Source organism: Euleptes europaea, chromosome 4 (assembly GCF_029931775.1).
Source record: "Euleptes europaea isolate rEulEur1 chromosome 4, rEulEur1.hap1, whole genome shotgun sequence".
Taxonomy (NCBI): domain Eukaryota; kingdom Metazoa; phylum Chordata; class Lepidosauria; order Squamata; family Sphaerodactylidae; genus Euleptes; species Euleptes europaea.
The window spans coordinates 71,548,317-71,569,058 of record NC_079315.1 but is presented as its reverse complement, the minus strand read 5'-3'; the positions used below and the strand labels follow the sequence as shown (position 1 = coordinate 71,569,058).

General features: G+C 45.1%; 1 protein-coding gene across 1 annotated transcript in view; it reads right to left on the bottom strand.

Annotated features, from left to right (window-relative positions):
* Positions 1-20,742, bottom strand: part of EPB41L4A (erythrocyte membrane protein band 4.1 like 4A) — a 118,138-nt gene that overhangs the window by 19,193 nt on the left and 78,203 nt on the right. The window contains exons 10-12 of the mRNA XM_056848244.1: positions 16,941-17,032; positions 13,889-13,966; positions 8,549-8,670 (exon numbers count right to left, since the gene is read on the bottom strand). Coding sequence (XP_056704222.1) covers positions 8,549-8,670; positions 13,889-13,966; positions 16,941-17,032 — 292 coding nt within the window. The remainder of the gene's footprint in view (positions 1-8,548; positions 8,671-13,888; positions 13,967-16,940; positions 17,033-20,742) is intronic.

Below are 20,742 nucleotides of genomic sequence, written 5' to 3'. Positions count from 1 at the left end.
CTTTTGTTTCTCACTCACGCACGTTTTAGAACAGATACTTTTGTCGGCTGCAGCATCTGCCTCCTGCTTCGCGCACGTTTTTGAATCGGAAGCCCCTGCATTCCTTCTCTGACCCCTCAACCTCTGGCCTTACCAGCCATGGGATCAAGGAAAGGCACACAGCCCTCACAGGCCATAAGGTCTAAAAGGGCACGTAAGCCTACGCTGAAAGTGCTGGAGGGGCAGGCTGCTGGCCACGTGGCCCGGCACATCCAAGCCAGAAGCACGACCGCCCGGAAAGGGAAGCGGGGCGGTGCTTTTCAAGGAGTGAGTGGGGTGCAAGGAATCGTGGGGCAAGGGAGGCCGCCTGCTCGGGGTGGGGCCTCACCACAGGGGGCTCATGATTTAGAATCCATTTACCAGATTGTGTCCGTGATTGCAGGACGTATGGATGACATTGCAGGGCGTATGGATACGCTGGAGCAGGGGAATGCCAGGGAACCCAGGGAGGACAGTGAGTCTGCCCCTGCACCGACAAGGGAGAGCTGCTCACTGCCCAGGCTCTCAGAAACAGGTGAGTTCCCAGTGCACACACAGTCACGGGCCACAACATCTACTGGGGAGTCTTTAGTTAATGAGCAGGCAATGGACTTGCCACCCCCTTACCAGTCAAATGAAGCACTGCCTGCCTTGGGGCCCACACAGTTCTCTGGGCGGGGGCGGCAGCCTTCTCGCCAGCCTGCTGCCACTGCCCAGGATCCAATGTCTGTGGTCAATCAGGTTTGGCAAGGACAGCAGGCCACTTGCCCCCGGGGGACGCTGGACGGGGGAGCCACAGGGCCCGCTACAGTGGCTGGGCAGCCTACTGCTGCAGCTACGCTTGGCCAGGGCCCTCAACCTCAGTTGATGGCACATGGGGAGATGGGGCTTCCTTTGGGATCCCACCTTCCCCAGGCCCTCACAGACAAAATACTTAGAGGGGAATATGTGGATATGTTTTCACTCCTGAATGGGGATGAGGAGCCAAAAGGGAGAGACAAGGAAGGGCATAGAGATGACGATAAGTGGCGGAGGAGGAAAGTGGACCGCACTTGGCCCAACTGGCTGGTAGGTTACCTTATCTATCAGGGGGTGATTGTGCGTGAACAGCCATCCAGGGCCTTGGCCTTGGTCAAGTATCTGGACATCATTAATCGTGCTTATAGCGAGTTCGCGGGCCAGGCTTGGCTCCAGTACGATGAGAATTTCAGACTGCGAGCGGCTCGTAATCCGGCACTTGCTTGGGATGTCCCGCAGGGTGAATTGTGGATGCAGTGCATGATGCCTGCAAGGGCTGTGCAGGGTGAGAGGTCCCACAGCGGACACCTCATCGATCGCGCTCCAAGCTCTAGGCCCCCTGGGGGCCAGGCGGTTCAACCCCGCTTGCTCTGCTGGGATTTCAGTTCCACCGGCCGCTGTGATCATCGCCCCTGCAGATACAGACATGAATGCCCCATCTGTAGGGAACCCCACCCCGTCACTTCCTGCCCCAAGGGCCGACCCAATAGGCGGGGTCGAGGGGACCGGGGCTGGGGTCAGAAAGGAGGTGGGGGAACTGCCACAGGTGCTGCTCCAAAAGGCGCCCAGTCCAATTAAAGTTCTCGAACTCCGGTGCCTTTTAGCTGCCTACCCGAGGGACTTAGACGCACGGTATTTGCTGGATGGTTTTACATATGGTTTTCGGATCCCAGCGGTGGGCCCTAGGGCACATAGCATGGCCAGGAACCTGAAGTCATTAACTGGGATGGAGGGTATAGTTAAAACGAAAATTGATAAGGAAGTCAAGGAAGGCAGAGTAGCAGGCCCGTTCAGTGACTTGCCCCTAAAAAACCTGCGTATTTCACCACTGGGTATAGTCCCAAAGAAGGCTCCTGGGGAGTTTAGGCTGATACATCATCTATCATTCCCAAAGGGCGGATCGGTGAATGATGCCATTCCCCAGGAGCTTTGTTCGGTCAAATATTCATCCTTTGATAATGCAGTGCGTTTGATACGCAATTTTGGAGAGGGTGCACTGTTGGGGAAGTGCGACATTAAGTCTGCATTCCGCCTCCTCCCCGTCCATCCACTTGACTTCGATCTCCTAGGTTTCTCATTTCAAGGCAAATTCTATTTTGACAAGGCATTGCCTATGGGCTGTTCCATATCATGCGCAGCATTTGAGAAATTCAGCTCCATGCTGGAGTGGGCAGTTAGGGTGCTTTCTGGTCTATCAGGTGTAACACATTATCTAGATGACTTCCTTTTTGCCGGCCCCCCCGATTCGCAGAAGTGTTTGGAGCTCATGCAGCGATTTCATACATTGTGCCAGGGGCTGGGAGTGCCCCTGGCCCACGAAAAGACTGAGGGCCCATCCACCAAACTGACCTATCTAGGTATCGAACTGGATACCGTGGGCCAGCTTTCGAGGCTGCCAGTCCAAAAGCTTGCTGAGCTACGGGGCCTCGTGCTTAAGGCTAAGCGGGCAAGGAAAGTCACGCTGCATGAGCTCCAATCCTTGGTGGGACATTTGAATTTTGCATGCAGGGTAGTCACGCCGGGGCGTGCCTTTTTGCGTCGCCTCTGCCGGGCCATGGCCGGCGTGCGGGCCGCCCACCATAGGATACGGGTCACTTCTGCCATGCGGCAGGACCTTTGCATGTGGGCCCATTTTCTGGAAAGTTACAATGGGGTATCTTTCTGGAGGGAAGACCTTTTGCTCGAGGCAGAACTTCAGGTGCACTCTGATGCAGCGGGGGCCCATGGGTTTGGCGTTTACTTCCGGGGCAGGTGGTGTGCCGAGCGGTGGCCAGCAGAATGGAAGGCCAGTGACATAATACGGGACCTCACTTTCCTAGAATTTTTCCCAATGGTTGTGGCAGTTCACATCTGGCCGGAGGCTCTAGCCAATCATTCAGTGCATTTCTGGTGTGACAATCAGGCTGTGGTCCACATCGTTAACACACTGTCCTCCCGCTCCCCTAGAGTCATGTCTTTGGTGCGGGCTTTTGTACTACAGTGCCTCAAATATAACATCCTCTTTTCAGCTCGCCATGTTCCTGGAATAACAAATAATTGCGCTGATGCACTATCCCGTTTTCAGATAGAGCGCTTCAGGAGCCTGGCCCCTCTAGCCCAGGAATCACCAGAGGAGATGCCCGTGGCACTGTGGAGTCTTGGAGGGGTGAGGCCTGGCGTGCCATAAACAACTCTTTGGCTCCGCGTACTCGGAATGGCTATGCCAGGAGTTTCCGGGCTTTTGAGGAGTTTAGGGGGAAGGAGCAGCTACAGCTGGCTTGGCCTATACCGGTGGACCACCTCATGCAGTACTGCGTCCAGCTGCACGACACAGGGTACACGGTTTCCACTATATCTGGCCGCCTGTCAGCTTTGGCATTCTACGCAAAGGCAGCCGGGAAGGCAGACACGACAGGCGACTTTAGGGTGCGGAGGATGCTAGAGGGGTGGGCCAGAGAAAAGCCAAGGAAGCCAGATGCCAGGGCCCCTGTGTCCCCTGAGTTGCTAGCAGGCCTGTCGCTGGGCCTAGAAGCGCACTGCGCCTCAGCTTTCGAGGTCAAACTGTATCGTGCAACTGCCCTCCTGGCCTTCTTTGGGGCCCTGCGGATTAGTGAAATGTTAGTGCGGTCCAAGTGGGATCGATCAGGCAGGGCACTGCATATGCGGGATGTTTCCGTAACGGCCACGGGTTTGGCGGTCACGCTCCGAGCATCTAAGACTGATCAGAAGGGTAAGGGAGTGGTATTTCAATTGTACCCCTGTGCATCAGTGGCCATTTGCCCCGTGCAAGCCGTGCAGAGCTATGTTGCAACACGGGGACAGGGATCTGGGCCTTTTTTCCAGCATGCCGATGGCAAGCCACTTACTAGGTACCAGTTCTGGGCGGTGGTGAAGAGAGTTTTAGCCAGCCTGGGAGCCCCCCCTCACCTTTTTGGTACTCACTCATTTCGCATTGGGGCTGCCTCCACAGCGGCCACTCTGGGACATGGGGATGAAATGGTTAAGGCAGTTGGCAGGTGGCGATCAGCAGCCTTCAGGTCTTATGTCAGGCCTTTGGTCGCGGTGGCACAGCTACAAGGAGTGGGTCCGGGGCAGGGATCCTCTTTGCCGGCACACTGACATTTTGTCTTTACAGGCTGCCAGCGCAGGAGGAGGCGGGTGCTCATCTGTGGCCACAGCATTATCTTTTGGGCTAGCCGCAGGGCAGCCACAGGGGGTTTCGGCACGCAGCTGGGTTTAAGCGAAACGATGCTGATTGCATGGCTGGGCAGAAGGGGCATGCAGTGGGAACAGTTACTGCCAACCCTCCACGATCACCTGAAGGCGTCTCACCCACCTCAAGTAATCGTCATCCACTTGGGCGAGAATGACATGGGAAAGCGGCCTGGAAAGTCTATTGTTTTGCAAGCCCTGGCGGATTTTGAGCACCTGAGGGCCCTGGTGCCCGGCGTACGGTTGGTTTGGTCAGACATGCTCCAGAGACGGGTCTGGAAGGGCGCATTGGCCCCAGGGCACCTGGAAAGGGCTCGGGCAAAGGTGAATGGTGAAATACGGCGTGCAGTAGTCTCGGGGGATGGCTTGCATATTGCGCATCCGGAAATCAAGCATTGCTTTCCACACCTATACAGACCTGATGGGGTCCATCTTTCAGATGCAGGCTATGACATCTTCTTGAGGGATCTGCAGCGGGGCCTCCTGGCAGCCTAGAGGGCAAGTGGGGGCTGGGGGCGGACCAAGCATTGGGCTGATCCGCCCCCGTGGCGGGAGCAGTGCGGGAGAAAGGTGGCTTCATGGTTCATTTTACAACTCCGGTGAGCACCCTGAGGCATCACTTGGGAAGATGAAGGAGTAACCCTCAAACCAGGACTGGGGCCTCGGTGCCTGGCAGGGAACTGGGACAGGAACTCCTTGAGGGGTGCCGCTATCCTTTACCTATAGACCTCGCGGCTAGGGTGGATTGGACGCGGCACACCTCCCTCGAGCACTAAAAAGGCTTGGCAAGGAAGAGCGGGAGCCGTACCACATGTGACGGCTCGGAGCTCAGAGCCAGGGTGGGTCTCGCCCTTAGAGCGGGGATGCAAAAGCAAGAGGAGGCCTGACTCTTCAGCATCCCCACAATGGCCCGCACTGCAGTCAGTTATTGGGGATATTTTGGTTTTGTGCGCTGCAGATCCCTATTGAATGATTAAATAAAGTTGGCCCTTTTATTATCCCAGCTCTGGTGTCGGCTCACATTATTTACGCATCCGCGGACAAGACCGCCCCCTCCCCACATTCAAAGAATTGAGGGGAGGGGCGCATTTTGTCCGCGGGCGCGAAAGGAGAGCCAGTCCTCTTGCATCTTTGCCTGACGTGGGGAAGAGGGCGGGCCTGGGGGAAAGGGCTTAAGAGCGCCGGGGTGGAAATTTCCTCCCTCTTTTGGAAGCGGACGGAGCAGACATCCCACCCTCCCTCTCCGTGTTTCAGAGTAGGCGTAAGCTGGTCGCCCGTCTGGGGGCCGGGTAGGAATTTTTTACCCCCCAGGCACCATTGGCAACTAGCCGAAGGGGTTTTTTCGCCTACCCTGCTCTGAAAGTGGTAGGTAGCATGCGGGAGCAGTGCGGGAGAAAGGTGGCTTCATGGTTCATTTTACAACTCCGGTGAGCACCCTGAGGCATCACTTGGGAAGATGAAGGAGTAACCCTCAAACCAGGACTGGGGCCTCGGTGCCTGGCAGGGAACTGGGACAGGAACTCCTTGAGGGGTGCCGCTATCCTTTACCTATAGACCTCGCGGCTAGAGTGGATTGGACGCGGCACACCTCCCTCGAGCACTAAAAAGGCTTGGCAAGGAAGAGCGGGAGCCGTACCACATGTGACGGCTCGGAGCTCAGAGCCAGGGTGGGTCTCGCCCTTAGAGCGGGGATGCAAAAGCAAGAGGAGGCCTGACTCTTCAGCATCCCCACAATGGCCCGCACTGCAGTCAGTTATTGGGGATATTTTGGTTTTGTGCGCTGCAGATCCCTATTGAATGATTAAATAAAGTTGGCCCTTTTATTATCCCAGCTCTGGTGTCGGCTCACATTATTTACGCATCCGCGGACAATTGGCTCTGATAAAAAAAGGGCAGGAAGTCAAAGAACCTGTTAAATGGTATCCCCAGCAGACACATGACCAGCTTCCAGCCTCAATATATATATATATATTAAACACTGGAAAGAAGAGAATTTTCTGATTTGTATCCTGCCATGTATTGAGTAAGGGAAAGATTTTAAGAGGCCATCGCTCGTTTTCAAAAAAATTAACAAAAACGAAATAACTGCTCATAAGGCAGAATATTTTTTTAAAATGAGAGGTCTTACAGTAAAATTATAGGATCAGTAAAACAATGCCTTTATCCTTTTTATTATTCATATATGCAGTACAACAAAATGGTAACTAAGGGGTGGGGCCTCATAAATAGTTTAGTCCTGTCAAAGGAGATGGAAAATAAGCAGGAGCTCTCTAGAGGGAAATATCGACAATCTTATGATGCTGTGATTATATTTGTATAAACAACTTTTCCACTTGAGAAGTAGAATAAAGGAAGTTATTTGGCCTGCTGCTTGAGAGTGCTGAGCACAATAAATTATTTGCACTGCTGTTCTGAGAACTACTGGATTATCTAGATTCCTTTGTTTAAAAGCCAGCAAGACCGTGAGCTATTTACCACAATATAAAGTTATACTGTTGTGGGTTTCAGAGGGCCCATTGAATTTTGCAGTCTCTGGGACAGAGATTGTTTCCCCGGCATCTTTCAACAAGCCTCACAGCTCTAAACCCATCTGTATAAGAGGTGGCTGATCTTTTGGGGTAAGTGTGCAAGAAATCAAGTCCCAAGGATGAGATAACACAACTCTAGTATGGCCTGTGTGTGTGTGTTAAGTGCCATCAAGTCACCTCCGACTCATGGCGACCCTATGAATGAAAGTCCTCCAAAATGTCCTATCCTTGACAGCCTTGCTCAGATCCTGCAAATTGAAGGCTGTGGCTTCATTTATTGAGTCAATCCATCTCCTATTGGGTCTTCCTCTTTTCCTGCTGCCCTCAACCTTTCCTAGCATGACTGTCTTTTCCAGTGACTCTTGTCGTCTCATGACGTGACCAAAATACGATAACCTCAGTTTAGTCATTTTAGCTTCTAGGGTCAGTTCAGGCTTTATTTGATCTATAACCCACTGATTTGTTTTTTTGGCAGTCCACGGAATGGCCTACACACAGTATGGCCTAAACACAGCTTTATGGCCTTGGAGTGGTTTTGACTTGTCTAGCCTCAACAATTTAAGTCATATACAGGAGGCCACCAGGAACACGATAAACATCCTGCTTCGACTGTTCTGGCGTAGCAGATTACAGGTTCTTTGGGGCCTTTTCTAGCCTACCAAGCAAGCATGCCAGCAAGCTGTCGCTCCGCACTGAAGATGAAGAGGCAGGGTTCTAGGCTTGATTATGCCATAGCCAAGGCCACAGCCCTCCTGTCCAGGTTCAGAGGTTCCACACGTTCCTGTTGCTTGTATCACTTGAACCACCCCATGCTACAAACTGGCTACCCACTGACAGGATTGTATATTTGATTTTAAAATATCTCCCTTCTGTTTTGCAAGACTGCATTAAAAGATATTCACAAATTAAAAAGTGTTCTTAGCAAAACTTGGCAAAAATGCCTACAGACAAGGCAGGAAGTAGAATCTAGTTTACAATGAAAACAGAAGCAAAGTAAAAACACTCAGCAACGGAGCTGAAAACACAACTTACACCCAAACAAATACTGCCAAATCTCAAAGTAAAACAAGGTGTTTCCAGAGGAAGCTGCTCTCTTGTTTACAACAGAAAAATGTAACAATTGGTAAGGAAAGGAGTGCCTTCCTGATACAATTACACAGTGTAGATTGCTTGCATTTTCTGATTAACAGAACTGCACCACCACCACCCTTCCCAGACTTCAAGGGTGAAGTAAAGCTTCCACTGGAATCACTGATGTTGCTAGATATCAAAGCACACAGAATATTCTCCTCAGAATGCAGCCGCCTATTTCTTCTGTTATAATAGTCTCGGCTCTAATAAGATGGCTTTTAAGAAATCCTGCAAAGAGAACCTCTCGGGATTTCCTGTCCAACTTTCCCTTCCCATTGTTTTACAGTTCACTATAGCATTGCTCTACTTTTCACATGACTATGTAAATAAATAGCTAAGGAAATCATTCCAAATTAGACGTTTGATTCAAAAGGTGGGGTTTTTCCAAAGAACTTCCTGCTCAGTTCTCCTGTCACCAACTATAAAAATCAGTATGTTCTACTTCAATTAATATTTATGTCATAACAAAAATGCAGTATATGAGCATATTAATGGAAGTTTTATGCTACTGTAACATTTCAGAATGATTTACTGAGGGTGGGAGAGAGAATAAGGATGGAGTCTAAGACCATTAATCGATACTAGTTTTTCCACTCATTCTAATTAGATATGGTTTATACCTTCTGCTTAAATCTCAGTGTAAACAGTTCATACTGACTTACCAATCTGTTGTGTTTTTGGCATTCTTTTTGGATAAGTCTTGCTGCGAGTTCTTTCAACAGTTTGGTCAGGTCGGGGAAGCTGGACGGAGATGTCTCTGTTCATTTGCAAAGCTGTCCTCCCACTAGAAAATGCAACAATGTATATTTCATGAATAAATGGAAAGCTTGCAAAATAACTCTAAAAATTCATTATATTTTAGTACGATAAATTAATTCACTGCAGTTCAAGGCAATGGCCAGTCTTCTCCTGAATTTCACAGTCAATCAGGCTTTTCTATAGTAAAATGAAAATAAGCCTCATTGTCTCCACAATTATAACCATTGCTTTTACTTACTCATTCCTGGCTCCCAATTTAACATATGGCATCTCCCTTTTCCTACCTAACCAATCCTGCCTACCTCGTTTTTGGGGCTCACCCAGTACCTTGTCTGAATCCATTCTGAGTGGTGGTAGGTCCAAGCACACCAATGGATGACCATTCAGAAACTTCCCAATAGGCCACTGACTCTTTACAGGAATTGCTACACAAAATCATCCCTGGTGCTATTCAATAGGGGGCAAACACTTAAGGCCGTTTTTGTTTACTTGGTATTTTTCCAAAGGTGTAATGAGGAAATTGTTCAGTAACACACACAAAATGCTTTCTCTATTGACTATATAACCAAGAAAACAGTGACCTTATAACACAGACCTATGTGGTACAATTCTTATTAATAGATAGTGGGTTTTGGTGCATTTCCTAAATTAATTTCCTTGGATATTTATTCTTATCAAATCTTATCAAATCAAATAGCATTCAACATTTGCACAGACTGAGCAAATAAATGGCTGTGTCACTGAGAACGGGGGGGGGGAAGAGTAGGGGACCAACAAGACAATATAAATGTCTCTAAAAACTCTACAACACTATTTTGATTTCCACTGTAACTCCTTTACTGCCAGAATAGTATTATTTTCATCCACCTTACAAGCAGATTCACAAGGAACACAAAGGGCTATTCTGGACAGTACAGCAACCCCAGATGTCTCCTATATTGCTGCACATATGCTCGCCCAGATCCAGCAACGGTAGCACAATATCTTACATGCGGTCAATAGATATGGGACAGCAAGCTTGATATTATTATTTTATTTAAACAGAAAAGGGAGCACAGAAAATGCATGGGGAAATGCTAGTGGGTCAGTGCACAGCCTTCCAAGAGATCTTTTAGAATGGAACTAGACAGAAAAGACTTCCAAAATGGTAGTGTAATTCTTGTACTCACCACTTTCTTTTTAAAGAGCTATATTGAGAACCTCAGTTTTAAAAGATCTAGTGAACAAGCACTCAGCCTCAAAAAAGAAGTGTAAACCCAAGCAAGTATATCTTTATAACCAATCACAAAATGATCCAGGCATGAAAAGGAGTCATTTCCTTATCTGTGATGTTAGATCCAGGGGCACTTACCAATAGGCATTTATACAATTATATTTATATAATCATATTCCTCTCACATATTCTAATTTACGTCGGCCCTACTAGCCAGAATATATTATTATTTTCCAGTGATAATAACAATTCCTCAAGCACTACAAAAAATGTGAGATCACCACAGGAGAAGCATTTGGTATCTAGATCTCATGCAATAAATCTGTGACCTTGCACATTTATGGCTCACTAAATTAAACTCATACTCTGCAATGTATCCGTTCTAAATGTTGTAAGCAGAGAAAGTGGAAGACACCAAGGTCTGAACTAATTTATATTCTAGCCAATGCAGCTGCTCATTTGATTCCTAATATCGAAAATGCAGAAACTAATTTAAAAATTGGTTGCAAAAATTATCCAAGGTTCAGCACTTTCGTGGGAAGAAAATTGGAGCAAGTGTACATTAGAATTTAGAGATTTAAGTAACAACTATTATACTCTGCAAGTTGTACTCACTAACCATTTTTAAACAAAACACGTTTCCCAGCTAGCTAATGTTATTTTTTTCTATTTTCCCATAATAGGATCTACTGAGCAGATAACTCTATGTCACTTTCAACAGAAGCAAAATGCACAGACTTGCCAAGCTTTGTTCTTCAGCTACTATTCATGATGCAAAATACAAATCTTTCCCAGTTACCAAGTTTGAAAGATGGAGAAACATCCAGATGGATTTGTGTAATGTAATGGGTGAAGAGCAATTATATTGTAATTTAAAAACCCCTGAAATTACTGATTTATATGAATAATCTCAATGAGGGAGGTGTTATTTTACCAACGGAATGCCAAGAAACATAGTTAGGTTTCCCCTAAATATAGGAACATTCTATCAAAGCAAGCATGTGTGCTTAACTCCGTCTTTCTGTGCCGGCAAGAAGGCACTACCACAGTTTTGATAGATTTCATCTTTTATTTCAGTTTCCAGTTAGCCAGAAAAAATGAACTAGACTTACCACTCTCAACCATATTAATTCTTGGTAGCCTTCCCTTAATGAAACATCAGCAGGCTATTCTTCCCCATCAAAAATTACAAGCAAAACACCCTACAGAAGTCACCAGAAGTCTTGCTGGAATTGGAAAACTAAGGTCTGAATCCTTACTCAGTCTTTAATCTAACTGAATGAATGACCTTGGGCCAGTCACTATCAGCCGAATATTCCTCAGAGTGTCATTATGAGGATAAATTTAAGGAACAGAGATCTACATATTTTTTAAATTTCTATCCCATCCTCCTCAGTCAAAGCCAGGCTTAGGACAGGTAACAACAATAAAATTATAAATATGAACATCATACATATACACTAAAACAACATCCAATATTGTTAAAACGAGATCAGACAAGCTTCCTACAACGTTAAAACAATAGATGGTGCTCAATTAGGAACATGATAAGCTGCTGAGAGCTTGGCAATCAGACAGAACCATAGTGTATAAACAGGCAGAGCCAACTGGGGGGAGGGGGAGGGAAGCCAGCAGGTGACACCTGCAGCTGCCCTCAATTATTGGCCTGGTGGAAAAGCGCCATCTTACAGGCCCTGCAGAATTCTTTAAGGTCCCACAGGGCCCTGATGCTATTGGGGAGGGAGTTCTACCAGGCCAGAGCTGAAAAGGCCCTGGCCCTCATTGAAGACTGGCCCTCGTTGAAGACAGCCGCACACTTCTAGGGTCGGGGACCACCAGCAAGTTATTATCAACAGAAAGCAATGTCCTTTGGGGGATGTACCAGGAGAGGCGGTCCAGAAGGATTTAAAGGTCAAAACCAGCACCTTGAATCTGATCGGATACTCCAGCTGGAGCCAGTGCAGTTGTGAAGTACTGGCTATATATGCTCCCGCAGTGAGGTCCCCATAAGGAGCCTTGCTGTGGCATTCTGCACCAGCTGGAGTCTCCAGATCAATCTTGAGGACAGCCCTACATACAGCATAGAGGAACGGCAGAATAAAAGACGGATAATCAATTAGGCACTCAAGTTATGAAGTCTTAGGGTATATTTTAGTGCTGCAAATGTGAAGTACTTGCTTAGTACTAGGAGGCTTAAACACACAGATCATGCAGGAACCTGGGGAAACTGCTAGGACTCCCATTAGATCAAACCAGAGCCCTAAAAAAGCTGGGGATATATCAGACCTATCTGCTCTGCCCTTTTTGCCACAGATATTTCTCCTGATTTCTCAGTTGGACCTTTGGGCTTAAAAAAAAAATCCAGGTTTCACAGTATCAGTAGGAAGAACCGCTTCTGAATTACAGCCACATGTCTAGACTCAGCTGACACCAGTGTGGCAGCCCCCAAGTTCATTGGCAATCCATCATTCCTTCTCAGGAAGACTTTTGCATTGACAGTAGCACTGATGTTCCACTTCCTCCACAAATATTCATGTGTTACATTTTGTGTGCACGCACGCACGTGAGTATGCACCCCAACTAGATATGATAGCAGAGCCATGTGTGGGCTTCAGAATCCCTGCCTTTTGCTGTACAAATCAGAACCCACCTACCTCCTGCACATTTTTAATGTGAGATGGGGCAGACTCTCCTCCCCCCTTGAATGCACACCTTAACATGGTGAGGAGGTTTGTGAATGTCAGCAAAGCTGACAGCAATACCATGAGGGGCCTAGACTGTGTCAAGAGGCTAAACTCCTAGCAGAGTCACACAAAGTGGAATGGTCACCGCTGAAACACCAGACTAAGATGCATCCACCCCTTTCAAGGATCAATGGCCACATCAGCAGAAGAGAATAGACAGTTCCAATGATGTAGGGGGCAGACAAATCCTTGAAGGGTAGCTACTGGGCAGCAGCAGCAGGGGAAGGTGACACTGGTGGAGGATCTTTCGTAGACAATAGCAGTGCCACCACAGCTAACTCTGGTTAGTACCGCGTAGAAGAAGGCAATGCTAAACCACTTCTGATCAGTTCTTACCTTGAAAACCCTATGATAAGACAGTCCAAAACGAAAAAAGACATGGTGCTGGAACATGGAACCCCCAGGGCAGATTCAAGTTAACACATATGGATCTGATGCTATCATGTTTAATTTGACCCTAAGATTTGTTGAGCGTAATAAAACATATTATGTTACATTATGTATACTTCCCCAAGTATTTTAGTCACTAAAGAACACAGAATAATAAACCTAAAGGATCATCAGACTCACCAGGGCTCTTTTGATACCCACACGTTTCTTAGCAATATGATTCTGAATAGCCAAAAATTACAATACTAGGAAACAATATTGTTGGGAAGAAGTACGTGTGATTCACAGGCTGCACAAAGCCCAAATATAATTATCTCACAACCCTATAAAGCCTTATTGGAGTTTCAAATATTTCAGCTTTGAGTAAAAAGGTCATTTCATTCTTCACAGTCATGCAACTAAACTTGAAAACGTGAAGACATGATGTCAGAAAATAGAAGAAACAACAAAAAGCGTACTGTGTGTTAGGTTTTCTAGTAATTTATTTTTGTTCAATTCGAAAAGTCTGGAAGAAACACAACATGTGTTTGTCTACTCTCCAGTGTGACTCTAAGCAACAATGCTGACCAATCTCTTGATGAGGGCCTGTGACTTTGCAACTGAAAACAGCAAACCAGATTTGGGTTTGAAAAAATTAATGTGTGACTTACAGCATTTCTGGGCCATTACAAAAATATGCTCCAGCTGCCCATCTGTGCAGTATATATGCATCTGTACTATAAGAAAAACACCAGATCAAGGACTCTCCCCCTGCTCCTTTTTTAAAGCATTGCTAATAATGTAATAACTAGCCAAGGAAAAATAAAGTAGAAAACCACAGAAAAGAGAGGCTATATGATCAGAACAATATACACCGGAGCAAAAGATTAATATAAAGTGATAATAAATTGCATTACCTGTACCGATGCTTATAACCAAGGGAACCCAGCTTGCCAAGTTTTCTTGAGAGAGAACTAGACTCATTTTCTGGCATTCTGTATGTGTTAACAATAAAATGATTTAGTAAATACACATAACACATTTGCCCTGTGAGCGTGGTTTATATGTAAACTCTTCTTCATCATTACCTTTTAACAACCCCCTCTTGCACACAATTTTGAAATGCTAAAGATTCTGTGGATCCCAAGAATCTGCAAGCAAGGAGGAAATGGCCACTGCGTTTCTTGTCAGGCTTTTCAAATCCAAGGTCCCTAATACAGAAAAAGTTACTTAGTGCTTCAATTGTGTTGATGCCAACTAAGTCTTGTGGATACCAAGACTCAAGCACAACTAACTTTCACTGGAGCAAGGCCAGAAGGTATACTGATACAAATGACCACTTAGTGTGTCACCAGTGAACAGTACAAATCCCTCCGCTGAAACATGACGCTCTTTACCCAGTCTGTGAGAAGTCTGATGGTAGGTTTCATAGTAACAGCAGAAATATTCAGTGCTCAAAATCTGGGGAATTAAAGGGTCTTTCAGTGGGACAAAACCATATATGTTTGTTTGAATTGTGCCCACAGATTGCGATCCTCCACACATGTGGACTCCACTGAAAGCAACAGGATTTATGTACAGGTACCTGCACGCAAGATTTCAGCTACAGATTTTGCCTCCTATAGCTCTCTCAGCACCCATATAGAGACTGGACACTTTTTCCAATTCCACAGAAGCATGGCGAACCCAAACATCCATCTCATAGCAGTTCCAGAACTGCATGTTCACAAGCATTTCCTACAAATTTTTAATTACAAATGTGCTTCTTTGGATTCGCTGCATTCTTTCCTGGCGCAGGAATTAGAATTTTTAATCTCCCAATAGACTGACTTGTATAAGCAGCACTGTAACAGACCTTGCAAAGAGCACATACACTCCAGAATTAGGTTCCTAATATCCGATAACACTGAACAGAGGTGGAGCCTCTGGAAAGGCGTAATTTAGAATGAAAACTGCCACACAACGTGCAGATTTGTAGACAGATTAGTAAGGGGCAGAAAAGAAATGGAAGTAAAATAATGCACTTGCAAGAAACCTAAAATGAACCAAAAGACACCTGGAAGCCTAGTAAAAGACCTTTTATGCTGGGGACCTGTCAGCTGACCCAAAATGATGCTGGTAATAGTAAAAAGCGATCCAAGTCACTATGGTCCTAATGGTTAAGGGGGGGGGAGAGAACTTTTATTTCCTGCAAGCAAAACTTTCATTTGGATAAGAAAAGTGTCCTCAGTGAAAACTGTGGCTGATAATGGCTATCTGGACACCAAACTTGTCCTCTATGCAATCACACACTTCCTCCAACTGACAGGTATAACCATTGTTCAAATTTACACCCCAACTATGAATGCTGATGAGGAAGAAATTGAAAACTTTTATGCAAGTGTCCAGGAAGAAATAGATCTCACACACCCCCCAAATTCTTTGATAGTCATAGGTGACTGAAATGCAAAAGTAGGAAACAAAGCAGAATCAAATATTGCTGGCAGATTTGGGCTAGGAGCAGGAAATTAAGCAGAAGAGCAACTCAGAGTTCTGTGAAGACAATAAGTTGTTCATTGCGAACATATGTTTCAGGTAACCGAACAGATGATTATATACATGGATACCACCAGATGGGCAATATAGAAATCAAACAGATTGCATAATCAGAAGCAGAAGTTGGAGAAGCTCTATTCTCTCTGCTAAAACAAGACCACGGAACCGATTGTGGTACACACCATGAATTGTTATTATAGAAAATTAAAATAAAACTGAAGAAAAACATCCACACAGTCATAGTGGCAAAATACAATCTAAACAACATTCCTGAAGAGTTTAAAGACGATATGAAGAACAAATTTGCATTACTAAGTTCAATTGGACATAAACTGGAACGACTATGAACTGAAACCAGAAATATTATCAAGGAAGAATGCACAAAAACCATTCCTGTAGCCAAAAGAAATGAAAAGCCTCGATGGATAACTGAGGAAACTCTTAAAATTGCCAAAGATAGACGAAAAGCAAAAGTAAAAGGTGACAGAAACAGAATCAAAAGTCTAAGTGCAGCGTTCCAGCGACTCCCAGATAGAGACAAAGAGAACTATAATAATAACTAGTGTGAAGAAATAGAAGAGAAAAACAAAAACAAAAGATCTGTTCTGCAAGATCCAAGAAATCAAAGATAAATCATGTGTCTGAAGCTGGGAAGAAGACAAATCAGACAGACCGAAGCCCATCACACTATTATTAAGATGAAATTAAGAATGCCAACTCAACTTCAGTGAACCTGGTTTACTGCTGCACAGGGTCAACTTTTAGAGGAAGATTTGTAACAAAATGCTTAAAGATTTATGTAAGAAAACCCAAGTTTTAAACTTTTGCAGCACTGAAGTTCAAGAGAATTTGGCCCATGCCATGAATACAAATATGCCTAGTAATTGGGATAAGAAAGTTGTCAGCATTGTATACGTTCTTTATATACTCTAGAAAAGGAAGACTCGATCATTGAGCCATATTTCTACTAGTTTTCTATCATCTTTACTAACATCGTTTTTTCTTCTCTCCTTTTGTTACTCTTGTGTCTTAGTGGTTGATAGGCAAAACGAAAGTGTCCGTCCTTGTCCAGAAGGTAAATTGCACTGCACTAGAGAAGTTGGCAAAAAGTATTTTTCTATTTCTACAAGAGCCTCTGCTTGGAAGCTTATAAACTGCTATAGAACTATTTTGGCACTGTGTGAACTCTCACACAAGTATTTGCAGTACTGTCATTTACCAAACTGCTATTTTCCTTCCTTGGTTCTTTGGATCCAGTGTAAAGAAGCCACACAACAGTCCTATGTATAAAATTACAGTCACGGTAATTCAAGAGTTCAGAAATTTTGCTTAAATCAAGCAAATATGTGGCCTTAAGGTCTGAAGAGCCTTTCCCCTATCAAATGTCTTCTGTAATCATACCAGAATACAGCTTTACATATATAGCTTACTAACCTGAAGAATGTATGATGTTCTACACAGCATTTCCATAAATTTTTGCATGTGGTTTTGCTGCGTGCTTCAAAAAAGAAGGAGGTTTCATTACACTGAAATAAAAAAATAAGAATAAAAAGGACTGAGAATTTTGATATAAATCATTTTGCATTTCAAAGTTTGGGCATGTGCGGACTGATCCTTCTTTCATGTCAACCTGTAGAGTTACAACAGTGTTGTAACTACTGGCCCGATAAACACTCTTTTCTTACCAGTTTGATCCTAAATACTGTGAGTCATTAAAATGAACCTAGCAAATCAACGTTAGCCCCCAGGGCCATTTCATAATTTATAATTTCTAGAACTAAGGTAAGAACTGCAAAACTCTTGTCCCCTGAAATGGGAATACTAAGCGGGAGTATCTTTTTTCTCTAGGTTTCATTCACTGAGAAGAAAGCAAACACCTGCATCACCTTTCCAATGCAAACAAAAGACATGCCTTTTCTGACAGGGGCATTCAGATCATAAAAAATACACATCAACCAATCCCATAGGTGGATCAAGGTAGTACAAAAAAACAGAAATACCACTTAAGTTAACTGAAATGTTGAACAATACTTGCAATAATAAGAAACTCTCCTAAACTGACGTTTTAAAAAAGAATATTAGCAGTTCATTACAAAACATGTTTTGTGTGCAAACAACAATGGTGACAGTGAGGAATGACCATTTTTTCTACGAGAGCACATCCATCAACTGGATAAGTTAGAGAATTCAAAAAAGGAGAGAAATGCTATGCACATGAAGCATACATGCCTTTTGTCACGGTCAATTAAATTAACTGAAAACTTGAAAAGAACAAACCTCTAGGGCTGAGGTAAGTTACTCATTACACATAGGAGTATATTTAACTAGTCAATGGGTTAAGCACTTTGTATCAATCACAACACATAAAATACATAACGCCTAATTTTTCGATACTCCAAAGGCAATGAGAAAATGCATTCTGATTATAATGGGGCTAAGTCTGTGCCCTCAAAGGAAAACATCTAGCTAGAATATTCCAGGTCTTTTAACCTATGCAGAATGCCCAACCAGCAGTCCTAACCACTGTTGTTAAGCCCAAAGAAGTGAAACCCGAACTTATGAATTTCAATGGGACTTGCTCCCAAGTCAGTGGGTATACAATGGTGGCTTGGTCTCCTTTCTGTTTTGCATCCACAGTAGCTTAAAAAACAGCCAGTAGTGAACAGGTGTGGACAAGAGCAGGGACTGATATTCAAGAAAAACTCTCTAAATTCCCTACCGAGCCCCTAAGGGTTTGTGTTTTCCTGCAGCCACATGGTACACTGTAGGAACTATTCCTGATTACTAAGGCTACCAAGAATCTAGTGTAAGACCTTGTTTTAAAGAACATAAACCTAAAACAATTATTTTAATAAGCTTTTGCCCATATACACCAGAATCCAAAGAGTCACACAACTAGGTCTGCATTTAACACACACAAGCTGGCCATGCCCCAGAAAACGTTTTCTGAAATGGAGGGCCAGCTTAGACATCACAGCAGGAAATAAGCAACCTAATCTGTTGTGATTTTAAAAGCTTACAGCAGCCAATGCAGAGGAGCAAGTGACTGGGATCAGGGTAGTAGCAACAGAGAAGGAGCTAACTCTTTCCTACCCATGTTGTTAGCCTGACACAAATCATTCATCCTCCCTGGAGTTATCAGCCTATTAGGGTAAACATACAAGCATACGTACATTTTTTGCTGCTGGGCAAACAGCAGCTCAGATAAAAATGGGGAAACGATGTGGCAAGGAAGAGTTAATCTTCCTCTGCAGACCCAACTGAAATTCTCACCTCTAATAGGGACTATTGGATTTTCAGAAAACCAGAAGACATCCAATCACAGAGCTCCTGCCTTCTTGTTCTAGTTTTACCCTGAGTCACTTGTTAGTTAAAGGAAGAAAAGTGTCAACAATTCCACTTGGCATGCCTAATTCCTTAGGTGCACCTTAACTAATCTTTGAATCCCAGCCATGAAATTCTAAAATTTGCACAACATCTTGCATAACTCTGATGTCACCTACACTTTTTTGACAACTAATTTGGCCCTGTCCCTATTTAACACCATGATGACCAGGAATAAATAGGGCATGCATCGAGTAACAGCTTTTTCCATAGCTGACTGTAGACCCAGTGTCTAAGGTGAACAGCAGGATGACAAGGCACCCACCCACCCACACAACTATCAGGCATGCAAGATAGACAACTGACAGTGAAACAGGCCACAACTTTATTGGTTACAGCTGACAGAGCCTTGGCACAGCATGGGGCAATGGATCCAGGCATCAACCGACCTGCCTACCAGTTGATGTGCAGATGTCCTCACCTGCTGGCAGAGAACCATGGGATGGTAGTGTGTGGGACTTCACATGGGCATAGGCCACTGGGTGGTTCCTTCTGCCGCCTGGGGCGAGGGTGCCCTGAGAGCCCCCAAGCTGAGCATGTCCCCTTGAAGTCCTCACCCTAAATTCCCTTAAAAGGATCCCCAAAGCTGGGGAGAAGGGGCCAGCGCAGCCGCAAAGGCCTGCCCAGCTGTGGCAAAGCTTCACAGCCGATGACCCAGCAGCCAGAACGGCCTTGCTGCCCTCCTGCTCCCATGTGCATCTGCAAATAGGACCCAGGATAAGTCCAGGGCTCTTGGTTTAGTTCTGTAATGGTAAAACGTACATAGTATGTTTCCTGGTTTGGGCTGTGGCACCGGTGATGACTCTGCTATCCTTACCGTTTAGACTAGAAGTGATAAGCACAGGAATAGCAAGAGAGTGTCTCTCCCTTTATGGAGAATGCCTACCATCCCAAGCAGTGGCAGGACTAAATTCTTTGCCTGAGGTGTGTCCATATGTATTTGTTCCAGGACATGTGTGGGTAATTACTGCATTACTTTCTTTCTTTATGATATTGCTCTATGGAGTCTGAAGACAGTGGTTTGTGAAATGCCATGCTGGAGAGCTGTCTTTGTCTCCTGTATATAGGCCAGCTTGATCATGACAACAGCTCCTCCTTTGTCAGCCTCTGATATTACCATGTCAGAACTGTCTCTTAGGCTGTCCATTGTGTTCCTTTCTGCATGGCTGAGATTGTGTTAGAAAAGAGCAGCACCTTAAAGACTAACAAAATTTCTGGCAGGGTATGAGCTTTTGTGAGTCACAGCTCACTTCTGCAGATTCTGAGATTGTGTTGTAAGTGATGTTCTTTGCTGATTACTTCAGCATGAGAACAGCAGAGAAAGCGTCTATGGATTTTGACACAGAATCCCTTTGCCACCGTGCCCATGAGGTACTGTGACCATCAAGGAGGGATCCATGTGGAGTTCTCCTTCCTGTTGCATGAACTGTTGGTGCACTGTCCACTGGAATGTTGAGAAGACAGCAGCTTTTCACAGTGGCTTGCTCACTGGAATGTTGAAAGGACAGCATCTGCCCATCAATACACTGTTCAGTGGTACAGAAGAAGTATTCTTGTATACAGAGACAGTGAAAACAGCCCTCCAAAGTTCATGCACACACTGTATCAAAAAGATACACGGTGGCTAGGATTCTGGTGCCAGCAGCAACCATGAATGACAGGTGCATGGGGATAGGCAATAGCTGCAAGAGAGCAAGTCAGTCATTTGCACTGGCTTCCCCAACAATGCAACTGAGCAGCCCTGTCATAATTGACTTAGCATATTGCTGCACTCTAGTCTCAGATTTTGTTTGTTTATACGATTAGCTTTCCATAAGCTAAATAGCTAACTGCATCATTACCCTTAAAGTTT